General features: G+C 40.3%; 1 protein-coding gene and 1 long non-coding RNA gene across 2 annotated transcripts; one reads left to right on the top strand and one right to left on the bottom strand.

Moving 5' to 3' along the window:
• Nucleotides 1–376: 376 nt before the first annotated feature.
• Nucleotides 377–808, bottom strand: LOC148742775 (protein CFDP2-like). Its single transcript, XM_088748604.1, has one exon. The coding sequence runs from the start codon at nucleotides 806–808 to the stop codon at nucleotides 377–379; it is 432 nt and encodes a 143-aa protein (XP_088604730.1).
• Nucleotides 809–11,693: 10,885 nt separating this feature from the next.
• On the top strand, nucleotides 11,694–12,957 carry LOC148742774 (uncharacterized). Its single transcript, XR_016001040.1, has 3 exons — nucleotides 11,694–11,768; nucleotides 12,532–12,596; nucleotides 12,930–12,957. It is a non-coding gene; the product is annotated as an uncharacterized LOC148742774 (long non-coding RNA).
• The last annotated feature ends 38 nt before the right edge of the window (nucleotides 12,958–12,995 follow it).

The raw sequence follows: 12,995 nt of genomic DNA, 5'->3' as shown, positions 1-12,995 counted from the left end.
TCATGTCATGTTGTTCGGTTATCGTAATGGTTGAGTTTGGCGATGTTGAATGACGGCCGGATGAGCTTGGGCTTCTTCTGACGAGTGGGGGCGATGTAGAGCTTGACGACAGATCTGACGAGTCGATGGCCAGTCCAATATTCTGCTCCTCGCATGGCCCTGGTAATCCTGAAGTCTCTAGCATCTCGTCTGCGGCAGATAATGTAATCAATCAGGTGCCACTGTTTGGACCTTGGATGCATCCAAGTTGATTTGTACTTGTCAGTTGCCGAAACAGGGTGTTGGTGATTGTCAGGTTGTTCTCTGCACATAGGCTCAGTAGTAGCAGGCCGTTGGAGTTCATCTTCCCTGTTCCATGTGGTTCCAGCACGCCATTTCAGCTCGTTTGGTCAGAGCTGACTCTTGCGTGAAAGTCGCCCAGCAGTAAGAGTGTCTCTCCGCTGGGTACATCCTTAACGAGGTTATTCAGATCCTCATAGGTTTCCTTTGCTTTGTCACTGCTGGTAATTGTTGGTGCGTATGCACTGATGATTGTAATATGTCGGGAGGCGTTTAGTGGAAAACGAAGCTTCATTAGTCGTTCGTTGAGGGTAGAAGGGAGGTCTGGCAGCTGCTTCAGAATTAATGTCTTGATTGCCAAACCTATCCAATGGATTCTTTCTTCGGCTTGAGCTTTGCCTTTCCAGAAGAAGGTGTATCCCCCTTGGAGCTCAGAAACGGATCCTTCATCTGCTAGCCTAGTTTCACTGAGTGCGGCAATGTCAATGCTGTAGCGTGACAATTCTTTTGCAGCAAGGGCTGTTCTCATCTCTGGCCTTGTTAATTGAAGTTTCCCTGTCCATAAGTGTTCGGACGCTCCATGCTCCGAAAATCATATGTTTCATTCTCTTTGTGTTTCGACCACAAAAGGGGTAGCCCTTCCAGCCGCGGTAGACTGGCCAGTAAGTGATGGGACAAGCAATGTTTGAGACACCTTTCCTAGTCTCCTTCCTCATTGGAGGGTGAGCAGTGCTATCCTAAACAGGGCTGCTCAGTCACCTGAGAAAACGCCGAACTCTTCTGTTGTCCCAGGGTCAGAAGGAGAGCGACTCTTATCTCCAGGCCGCCTACGTGCAGGGTTGGAGATACAACTGCCAGTGGATACCTTCACCTGTTGCTTCGCCCTTTCCCCATCGCCGTAGGACTTTGATGATAGTGGGATACAGAAGAGTTGAGATATTGAGAAAAAGTTGCACATAGAGAACCTGTGCGGGAGGTTGTTTATAGCGGGAGGGTCGTTGCACGCGGGGGATCCCACTCTCTCGGCCTAGGAAGTTGAATTCCAGTGGTACGTAGAGACGTCACAACCAGAAACTTCTTTGGCTGCAGTAGATGACCCCGACGTCTTCTGTGTCTTGTCGTGCTCTTGGCGCTCTACAACATCTTACTGTCCCCGCCTTCGCAGCCATTGGATCAGATTATCTCTTCCGCCCAGTCCGCCGGGTTCAGTCTTGACATGCTTGTGTGGACATTTCCTATTTCACCGAGGGTTTCAGACCTGATGGCTACCCTCACCTGGTTTAGCCCGCCTATCGAAGCGGTTTGCCGGGGTGTGGCCGCTGCGCATGCTACAGCTACTTGGAGCCACAGGTGAGAGTTGACTGCCAGGTGCGGAACAAAGCGGATGGACCACCCCAGAGGGTGCGACATGTCTCCCCGTCAGAGGTACTACCACTCCCTGACACCCCATACACCCCATGGAAGTATGGAACGTAAATCATATGTTAAGTACTTAGGGGTACTAATCGATAGTAATCTCTATCGGAAATATCATATCAGCCACATCTCGTCAAAGATCAGTAGTCATATAGGTATAATATCTAGATTAAGGAATTTCACTCCCTTCGTGACTTTGCTTAATAATTATAGATCTCTTATTCTTCCATATATCTCCTATGGCCTTACTGCCTGGAAACAGGCAGCTAAAACGCACCTAAACAAGATACTCCATCTTCAAAAATCGAGTAGTCCGCTTGATGAATTTCTCTGAGTTTAATGTTCACGCTGTTCTATTTTCATCTCTACCAATATTCTGCCTTTACCTTTAATCTACTTTAAAAATTGCTCTATCCTAATGCATGTTGTCTATAACAAAGTAGTGCCATGTAACATTTCTACTCTCTTTAGACCCATTAAAGATGCTCATCATTATAACACACGATCTTCTACCGCTGGTAACTTCTTTATAAACTACTCTCGACTAAATCACTATAAGAATTATTTTTCCTCTATGGCCGGAAAAATTTGGAACTGTATTCCTGATGTTTTGAGACAGCCCCAGAAAATAGCTTCAAGAAAAAAATAACCGAATCTTTATTTCAGATCCTTTTAAACCAGGATTCTTATCCTGATATTGATACATTAATAAACGAAGTGACAAGAAACTAGATTTCGTTAAAATAAAGAGTATTTTGAGCTTTTCCTGTGTTTAATTATGTGCTCGTGGCTTCGTAATTAGTATATCTGTATTTTTTATTCAATTTTGTAATTGGCATCTGTACCTTTGTAGTTGTTATTTATTTAACTTCATTAAAATAATATTATATTAATATGTAATTGACACGTTTCTCATACTACCTGCTTCGATTAGCTTCGCTATATTACAGGTAACCTTTATTTATAAGTTAAATTGTGAGTATAAAAAAAGATGTCGTTGTTTAACCCCGCCATTAGAATATAACTTGGGGTGGATTCGAACCAAGCCTGTGTACCAGCAACTTTGAAACAGTCTATTCTTGAAAATTCAAACGTCGCGCTTTCTTTTGGCAATTCTTCCACCTGATTGTTAACTAAATGAAACTTTAAAGTATCCCAAGTTTGCTAGAGGTGGTTTGATGTAAGCCACGTGTTCAGAAATACAAACCACCTTGCCTCTCTCAGGTAGTCTGGAAATCTGCTGAACAATCATGGTTGATTTTAATCATGGTTATCATGTAATGTAATGTAATGTGATGTAATCTTTATTTAAACACGATCATTTCATCAGCCCATAAAAATACATATCACATACGCCAACATATTTAAAACTCAAACTACGTACTATAACACTAAAGCTGTTTTCCGTAAATGCCGTGCGTTAGACTTAAAGAATGTCATTGATCTTACGTTAAGATACCCCCAGAGACTCTGTGTTCCTTATATCGCGCGGTATATAGACTGTTCCATAATGTGGCGCGATTGTAGCTAAAGCTTTTTCTGTAATAATTAGTGCGTGGTAATGGAACATTGAGCTTATTTTCAGAGTCCCTGAGGTCATAGCAGGGTCACGCCACGTAAACTTTGAATACAGATACCCTGGAGCTAGCCCGTGCAGACATCTAAACATCATGGTGGCTTTATGGATTTTCTGCTGGCGTGCAAGATTTTTCCACCCTAAAAACTCGAGTAGCTCAGTTGCATCAGCATCATAGTTAGAGAATGTCAACACACGGGCTGCTATATTCTGCAATTTCTGCAGTTTGTCTCGTAGCGTTTTCCCACAGCTACACCAAACAATGTCACAGTAATCAAAGTGAGGTTTTACTAAAGCTTGGTAAATGAAATGAAAGGTTGATGCTGGGATCAGGTGCCTAATTCGCTTTAGGGCCCCGATACCAGAGGCGATCTTTTTCGTTAGTTTTTCGATGTGACTATGCCAATCGAGTTTATCGTCTATTACTACACCAAGCGATTTTGTAGCTGTAACCTGGCTTACTTGAGTATTGTTAATTCTAATTGTTGGTGAAGTTGTGAGAGTATTCAGTCAGTCTGCCTCGACCCTATTAGCATGAATTCAGTTTTGGTCATGTTCAATGTGAGTTTGTTCGCTTGTAGCCAGGTGAAGACGTTTTCTAGGTCTTCATTTAGACAAAACTGAACATTCTCAACATTGCTTCCCGCATATGCGAGGTGCGTGTCATCGGCATTCATTCTCGGTTTACAATTTGATAAGTAGTTTGGAAGATCGTTGATATATAATAAGAACAATAATGGACCGAGGATGGTCCCTTGAGGAACGCCGCAAGTCAATGAGTAGCTATTGGATAGTGACCCGTTCACAAAGCATTTTTGTGTCTGGTTGTTATATTCACGAATCTTCTGCTTTTTGTTATAACATCTCGGCATTTTCCCGCCTTGGGACAGAAAATCATAACATAATAGTGTTTTACTCACATGCCAAGCGACAATGTTGTAATTCTGAATTTTATAACTGCACACGATAGCTCCCTTGACTCTTCCAGCAAACGTGTATTCTCTCTTTCTGTGTCTTGAGATAGATTGATATGTTCTCTATTTGAGATTAAAAGTTCACTTAGTACGTCGGTGTAATTTTACGACACCATGTAGCTTTGACTTACCCGCCGAGCGATAATGTTGTAGTCATGTGTTGTAATTACAACATACCCACCTTACCTCTCTCAGCAAACGCGTGACCTCTTTCCGCTTTAGCGATACATCAGTAGTTCCTCTATTTGGGACAACAATTTATTAGCGCGGCATGCTAATTCTTGTGAGTATGAAAGCTTTTAACTCACCTACACAGCTTACCTATTTTAAAAGATCTTGGAAAACTTTTCGATAGCAACTGCTGCCCGAAACGCGCATTCCTCCATCCCCCTTCCTGCGATGTGTTAACATTTTCTTATCTGGGGCAACACACATTGGGTACATGCGAATTTTTCAAGAACATAAGAGCATTTTATTTACCTACCGAGTGATTATGTTGTAATCATGGTTGTTATCACGATCATGGCTAAAACATACCGAGTTGCCTCAATGTATCAGCAAACCGCGCGTCCTCTTTCCGGCTTTTTGCGACATACCAGCGTTATCTTATCTGCGACAAAAACTAATTCAATAAGCGTTAACTTTATAGTAAAGTTACAGCCTTTTACTTACTTACTGAACCATGCATTGCCCACCAAAAATGGGCATATTTTAAACATGCACTCCCCGAAGTGGACCTAAAAGCTCAAAAGCGGGTACATGGGCGCTACCACGGGCACTGCAGGACTCAGCAAGGAAATAAAAAGCTGTAACTTTATCATGATTGGGCGTCCCTAGAGCCAACTGGTAGAAAGGCTAAGAGGCCGTTTATGCAAAGTATACACCCGTCGAGCAAATTCCCCGAAAATAACACGTTGTAAGCCCCCAAAAATGGGCAAGTGTGGTGTTCCTGTGGTCAAAAATTTTGTTACTAAAACCTAAAGTAATTCTACGACACCATGTGGCATGTACTTACCTGCCGAGCGGATCATATGTTATAATAACAACATTCCCACCTAACTACTTTCAGCAAAAGCGTGTCTGTCGGCTTCCTGTACATGTGATACATCAACTTTCTATTGGGACAAAAATTTATTAGCCCATGCTAATTCTTGGGAATATGAAAGTCTTACTTACCTACCCAGCTCACCTCTCTTATTAAAAGATCTTGAGAACTTTCGATATTAACCGCCAACTCAACCATGCGTTCTCCCTTCCTCCTTCTTCTGACGTGTTAGCATGCGCTCCCGAAATGGACCGTGCAGTGTCCCCCTTAAAATGTGCATATTTTAAACACACGATCTCCGAAATCGACCTAAAGGCTTAAAAGCTGGTACACGGGCGCTAACATAAAGTGCATAATTACCCACGCTCCGAAATTGGGCACTAATCTACAGCTAACTGGTGAAAAGGCTAAGAGGCCGCTGATGTAAGGTATACACGTCGAGTAAATGCCCCGGAACCGGCACGTTGTAAGCCCCCGAAAATGGGTAAGTATGATATTCCCGTAATCAAAATATCGTCAGCATGAACTGAAGTTAGTCAGTAAAAATGATTAAGAAAAAGACACAGAGACACGGGTATTTTGTTCTTTGTAGAGCAGCTTTACATCATTATGCTCGAAAGTAGCGCACTGCGAGCCCCCGAATATGGGCGCCTGCACAAATAAGTAGTACAAAGGCAGAGAAGGTATGCACGTCGAGCAAATGCCCCTAAACTGGCACGTTGCAAGCCCCCAAACCTAGCTATGATGTTCCTGTAATCAAAATTTGGTCAGTGAGATCTAAAGCTTGTCAGAAAAAAATGTTTAAGAAAAAGACACAGAAACTGGTATTTTGTTCTTTATTTATACAGAACAGCTTTACATTATCATGCTCGAATGTGTCATATTGTGAGCCCCCAAAAATGGGCGTAACGAGACTGCAATCGCTTTTCATTGACTATTCTAAGTAAGTAATTTTACTTTACTTATAATCAAATAAAACCTATACACCACTGATTATTCCACAGAACCTATCTGGAGGGAACATGCACTAAACAAGAAAAATTTGGCGTCCAAGGAAGCTCCGAGTGATCTGTGTCAGTAAATGTCGACACCACGATTTTAACACTCTAAGAATTCCAGACGGTGCTTTTATTTCTTCATTGCTTGCTCACCATTCACGATCAGCACCAAGCCTTCGTGTTCCGAACTAGAAAGCGAAAACATTGCAAGAGCCCATCCAAACCCGAAGTGAAGTTTGAACCGAAAGTCGAGCCGAAGTTCGGAAGCTGGGTACGATTTTGAACATCAGACTACAGAACCGTTTAATCATAATCACGCATGCACGGTATCTTCCCGACAGTTTAATTCTCATGATACGCAAATATTTGGAAAGGTCGGTGCCATAAACTGGAGTACGCCATCATGCCCGCGCAAAGCTCTTAGCACGACGAGAGCTCTTCACATACCCTGGGACAGTCTCCTACCGAAATCCTAACTTATATGGAATGCTTGTTACCATGACGACTGCTTCTCCATATTCTGTGTTCCCTTCTGTGCTGCACATGGCGTGGAAAGAGTCTAGAGGAAGTCAACTTCCAACAGCTGACAAATTGTCCGATCCAAAAATTTAAGACGAAAGGCACGATCAATTGGCTTGAAAAAGGGGTTCGGAAAATGTAATACAGGCACACGTAATCAAATTTTGAAACTCCAGCTGTTACCGTTCATACTCCGTCCAGACCCTCGGGCAAACGGAAGCGCTCGAGGGGCAATATCTTCGTTTCAATTCTTGGGGTGGGGCGCTGTTTTTGTAGCTCTCAAACATCATTGTGCCTTCAAGTTTCAAGGACAGGAAAAACCAATAGACTTGTAAATTTGCTAAAACGCAAACCCTCGTTGGGTTTAAATGGAAATAATGTTTCCCTTCTTGTTCAATTTTTGGTCGCATGCCATGAAGCTTGAACGACCGAGATGACTGAGAAGAGAAGAGCTTTTATTTAGATGTTCATTTTATTCTCTATGCTAACTATTCTATTTGACCTTCTTCCTAATACCAACGACGGGTGATTCTGCTGCTTCGAGAGTTAACCGTAAAATTTTTGGCCTTGAAAATGGCAGTACGTGTAAGGCTTAACTGAAAGTAAAAGAAACATTTACATCGTAAAACGGAAGGACTTGTAGAAAAGACTGCCTATCCCTCGCGTTATTCAGCAATTCTTCATGAGCCATCCTCACGCTGTCATCAAGTGTCGAAGGCTGCCTACGCTTACAATAAGTAAACGCTATAAAGTGTGTATTGTTCTTATGATCCCCTGCTGGCTACCAACTATTCTGTGCTCATATATGTGAGCCTTACCTGACAGCTGACCTCCTGTAACTAAAATTAAACCACTAAACGTGTTAGAAGAAGCGAAATTAGCTTTACTCTAACAGGTGAATGGCTTAAAAACCAGTTACTTACATTTTCAGCTAAAAAATCTGGCTGAACCTTCGTGCCAAAACAGTTTGCTTTCAAAATCAATCCCACACGATCACAGTGCTCACTATGATTCCCTGCAATCGAGCGAGACTTCAAACATCATTGGCCGCATTAGAAGCAACTAAGCGGGAACGCACGCAAAAAAATATCAAATTTCGAATTCAACCGAAGCTCGACGTTTAGCTGATGAGAAGCAAAAAACCTGCGGATGAAAAGCCGAAGTCTTAACAACTGAGCCGGATTTAGGAAGAACCAAAAGTCGAACAAGAAACGAGCTGAGGTCGAAGTGAAACCGAACATCTGTGCTTTCGTAGGGTAATGCATGCAACGTTTACAATGTTACCTGAATCGAGAACAACTAAAAAAGCACAAAACTGAACAACATAGACAGTCGAGGCGAAGAAGGATGAGAAGCGAAGAAGGAGCCAATATTCTGTAACAAGTTTTAAAACGCATAGTACTCAGAATAAACAAACAAATGTCAATGATGTTGAAACATTTGTCGAAGGAGCGAGGTTCCCAAACCGAAGCAATAAGTCAACATACCTTTTCGTATTGGAAACAACTTGAAAAACCCCCTGCTTCAGAGTGTTAATCAAACATTGAATTCATCAAGAAGAACGTCAGATTTATAAAATTTTGAATGTATTTGACATGTAGTGTATTGTCTAATTTGACCAGTACGAAAACTAAATTTTTTTCATCTTGATTAACTGATCTTGCCAATGAAAAGAAATAATATAGAAAAAAAGAAAAAGAAAGAAATAATGATAAAAAAGTAACAAACACAAACAAATTAGGTTAAAGACCTAGTCAAAGTCAAAATGTGTCACTTCTTGGTGTTACCGTCAAGGCCTGTTTGTACATTTAGGCAGTGTGTGAGGATTTAGCTGATGCTCTTATAAGGCTCTGGAATATTTCTATGATCCTCCGTTCAGCGGCAGTTAGTTAGCAGTCAATTTTCTATATTCCCGGTCAGACCCTGTTGGCAACTACTGATCCGCCCTCCGCTCCCCCTGAAAACCATGTGACCACCTACTCCAATCCCTTCCCCATGAAAAAAAAAAAAAAAAAAAATCTCTCCATCGTCCAGGCAATAAATAGACTACTCCTTTACAATAAGCGATCGCTGAAGGCCTATGTGAAATGCAGTTAATATCAAACTTGTAAGTAATTAAAAGAGTGGCGCCTCTATAATAAAGACTGCTTTTACGCAGGAGACGATAAAGTCAATTGGGTTTTTGCCTCTTTCTCGTGATGGTTCTGTTTTAATTGTTTCACCTCCATTATAGCGGCGCCACTCGGCACTGCTATCGAACGAACCATTTTATCGCATATAAACTTGTTATTAACCCTCTACGCCATAACATCAGCATACATATTCTCTATATCGTTCTCTATAAATTCCCTAGAGTGCTGACGAGGAGAATTTGATTAACGATCAAAGGCTGCTTAAGCCTGCGATCCTTTCCTCCCTTCTCGTGACCTTAATGCTTGATTCAAGGAGATAGAACACCTTTTTTTAATTTTTTTTTTCTGTAAACTGCATTAAGCTTGATGAAAGTTATTCATTTCTTTATTTGAGGTAAGTAATTAATTGAGCCATGTGCAAATGGAGCAAGTAACAAGAAATTAACATAAAAACCTGATGTCATAATTATTTAGCGTTAGTTTATGTAAGAGCCTATCCTAAACCCTCTGGGCTCATCACGTTAGGGACCTGAACCAAATCACGATGGCGGGCATGGCAAAGTAAAAGATCTGATTGGCTGAACAATAGCTCAGCAAGTGCGTTTTCAACTTTGTACATTTCTTATCAGTCCTCTGGAAAAAACTTTTTCCTATTTGACACAACTCGAAAACACCTGCTTCAGAGTATTCATCAAATATTGAATTTATCGTAATTATAAAGAACGTCAGATTTGAATAAAATTTTGAATGCATTTGAATGTAGTTTTTTGTCTCAATTAACCGGTACTAAAACTAAATTTTCTGTGAATCGAAAATTTCCTCAAATAAAGGAAAACCTTAATCTTACACATAGTGCGATAGCATCAGTAATTTCTTGAACCACGTGATGAAGGTGGAGAGAGTTATTTGAACTCAGAGCTGGTCCTCCTCAGAGACTCAGGCCAAGATTCTCTTTGGTTTGACTAATAAACTGTTTATCAACTGGCTAAACAAGAAACCAAATGGACGGACTAATTAGAAAGTAATGGACGGAGCGACAAGAAATTATCAAGTTGAATGACTGTCTTGAGGCTATTTGAACATTTCAAGACGTTTTTTTTCACTTCGCACAATTTCTTGGACGTTTGTTTTCAAAAGGGAAGAGAAGAAGGTTATACATGTTGAATTACTTCGAGCGAAGTGCCCCTCGTTTGTTTTTACCATACTTTTGACGCCATCTCTTCCTGAACAGACGTATGAAGGCTGGAAAAATACTTTTTAATATAAACGACCAATACTCTTCACTCCCTGTCTAATTTATTTGATCCAACGACATTGTCTTGTGGCTCCGATAATCTTTGGATCTTACTTTTATTAATCGATCCTGAAAAAAATTTAGGCTCAATAGGGTTTAGTGCTTTTGCCAACTCAGCTACAGGTATGAAGCCACGCGTTGATTCTCCTGAATTCTAAGCATGCTTATAAAGTTGAATAAGTATGATGCACTATCCTCGCAGTAGATAGCGCTATTTATGCAATAGCGAAAATCAGACCTGAAAAAAATCAGGCCTGTACGCGATTCGAACCACTAACCTCTGCGATACTAGTGCAGCGCTCTACCAAAATATTCCAAATATATGAGCTTCATATATTAATTGTATCTGATTTATCACTTTCACGAATATATTACGAATCAACTTAACGGCCTGCTCCCAGTTGGCTTGTTAGCTCAATTGGTAGAGCGTTACACTAGTATCGCAGAAGTCAGTGGTTCGAATCCCGTACAGGCCTGATTTTTTTCAGGTCTGATTTTCGCTATTGCATAAATAGCGCTCTCTACTGCGAGGATCGTGCATCATACGTATCTAATACCGCAGTCCAAAATATATGAACTTCATATATTCATGGTAACCAAAGTTGAATAAAACAACATATAACTATCGTGCTGCATGTAGACTCAATTTCAAACGAATCGGCGCCATCACCAAAGGAAACTAGGAAGCGTACATCGAAGTTCACAAAGCAACCAGGTGGAAAATCAGATATGGGAAATTACAATTCATAGACCCAACGTTTTGACAATCCTGTCTAGTGCCTTAACCAGGGATGATCTAATCGATGCAAAAAAGGTCATTTCTATGCACACTAATTAGCTACCGTTTCTTTTTTCTGACGAGGTGTAAATAGTCGTCAGGTAATAAGGGATGTATTGAAAGTAAAGGTCAAATTATCAAATCGTAGAATAACGATATTTGAATTCAATGATTTGAACTATATACGGTAAAAAATCGTATCTGAAACCATGAAACGGCAAGAGTACCTTCCATTCAGACTTCGCGTTCTTGAATAATTTTTCGCGAATAATCTATCGTATTACCTAATTGTAGGTAGATACAATGAATAACGATTGGTGTTTTTTATCAAACAAGAACGACAATTAATGATAATCACCTATTTTTTTTTTTACTTCGAGACAATTTTAACCCAAATTTAACAAAGAGGATCACTTTGGTTGACATTTATCGTGTGTTGGCTCTAAAGAAGTCGAAAATGATATTGGCCCCAGCGAAAAAATGAGTTTTCCTTTATGCCTTCTAACTCAAATTCGCTACCCATAATAAATTATTCACGATAAACTATTCATCAAACTAGTTATGCCAAGCATTGCAGGGGCCGACTTTGTTATACACTTATAATCATGTAATTAGGAGTGATCGTACATTGTATTGGATAAAAGTGTTCACATCAATTTATAAAAATTAACAGGTGAAACTGAGCGTAAGTTCTCGCTCCAAAGCTAACACTCTTTCCTGTACGTGTGACTCATTTAAAGTCGACATACGGTTAAAGGTATGTTACATTTACTACAATATGTCACAGATGAAACTGTGGCCTGTTTTTGCTTTTTGATCGGAGAAAAATATATTATTTATTGCACAACTGGCATTCTAGCCAATGGAAAATGGTTAAGCTTCAGTTATAGAAATATAAATTATAGTCTGGCATTTTGTTGGCAACGCCCGGGAAGACGTTAATGGAAAATCCTAGTTTTTTTTTTAGGTAAGAACTTCACGTATGACTGGATGGAGGTTACCTATTTTCTGAATTAGGATGTCGATTTGGAATTTACAATTTTATTTTTTGTTGTGACATGATGTTGAGTCTTTAAGTAATAGTGAGCAAATATCGCTATTCGATCGCTGTTCAAGCGACTGCAACACACAGCAACCTGGGTGATGTAATGCTTTAAAGCCCTGGTAATACAAGTCGGGAATAGGGCACGGCTCTTAAAAGTGCTCAGCGATACTACAAGCCAACGCGTTTGTTAGGATATATTCAAAATTATATTTATATTCACATTAACCATACTTCCTGATGGCTTCGTTGTCCAGCGATCCAAAACAGATAGTTGGCGACTACTGCATAAGGTCTTGAGTTGGTAAAAGGAACTTGTTACTTTACTGCAAACCCAAACTCAAAAAATCCCACTCGGAATCCAATCCAAAATTCTAACTCGGTAAATAGGTAACCTCCGGAAGAACTTAGATGAAACGAATCGTGACCAGCTTTTTTAGAGCGCATTTAATTTACTGTTACATATAACGCCTTTCAGCTCCAAGAATATGGGCATCTGTACAGAAAAGAAACGACTCCTCACTTTTGTGATGATGGAACTTGGTAAGTTTCATTCAAGATGAATAAATACCTGAATGACTGGATAAATAGAGAATGGCTACCCCTTGAGAGAACACAGAAAGGAGAAGAGTCGAAGGCAATTTTTATAAAAACCGGATCACTACAAGATCGAATCATTCCACACTAGAGATGTTTTACTGCAGCCTCCGTATTAGTACGGCCTACGAACTTGACTAAAGGTGGCTTCATTTCTGGCAAAAATGAATATTCTCCATGAACGTCTGATGTGGTATTTTCCTGTTTAATGGAGTAAAATCTGTATTTTTGCTCAGTGTGTTTTGTATAAATATACTTTTGTTTTGTCTTATTTCCCAGTATTGCAAATACTTGTCCAGGATACGCTGTAAGTATGCCGGGATACACTATTTACAAAACTAATTG

The sequence above is a fragment of the Stylophora pistillata genome, chromosome 1 (assembly GCF_964205215.1).
Source record: "Stylophora pistillata chromosome 1, jaStyPist1.2, whole genome shotgun sequence".
In the NCBI taxonomy this organism is placed as follows: Eukaryota; Metazoa; Cnidaria; class Anthozoa; order Scleractinia; family Pocilloporidae; genus Stylophora; species Stylophora pistillata.
Note: the sequence above shows the minus strand (reverse complement) of the source record. Positions and strands in the feature narration are given on the sequence as shown.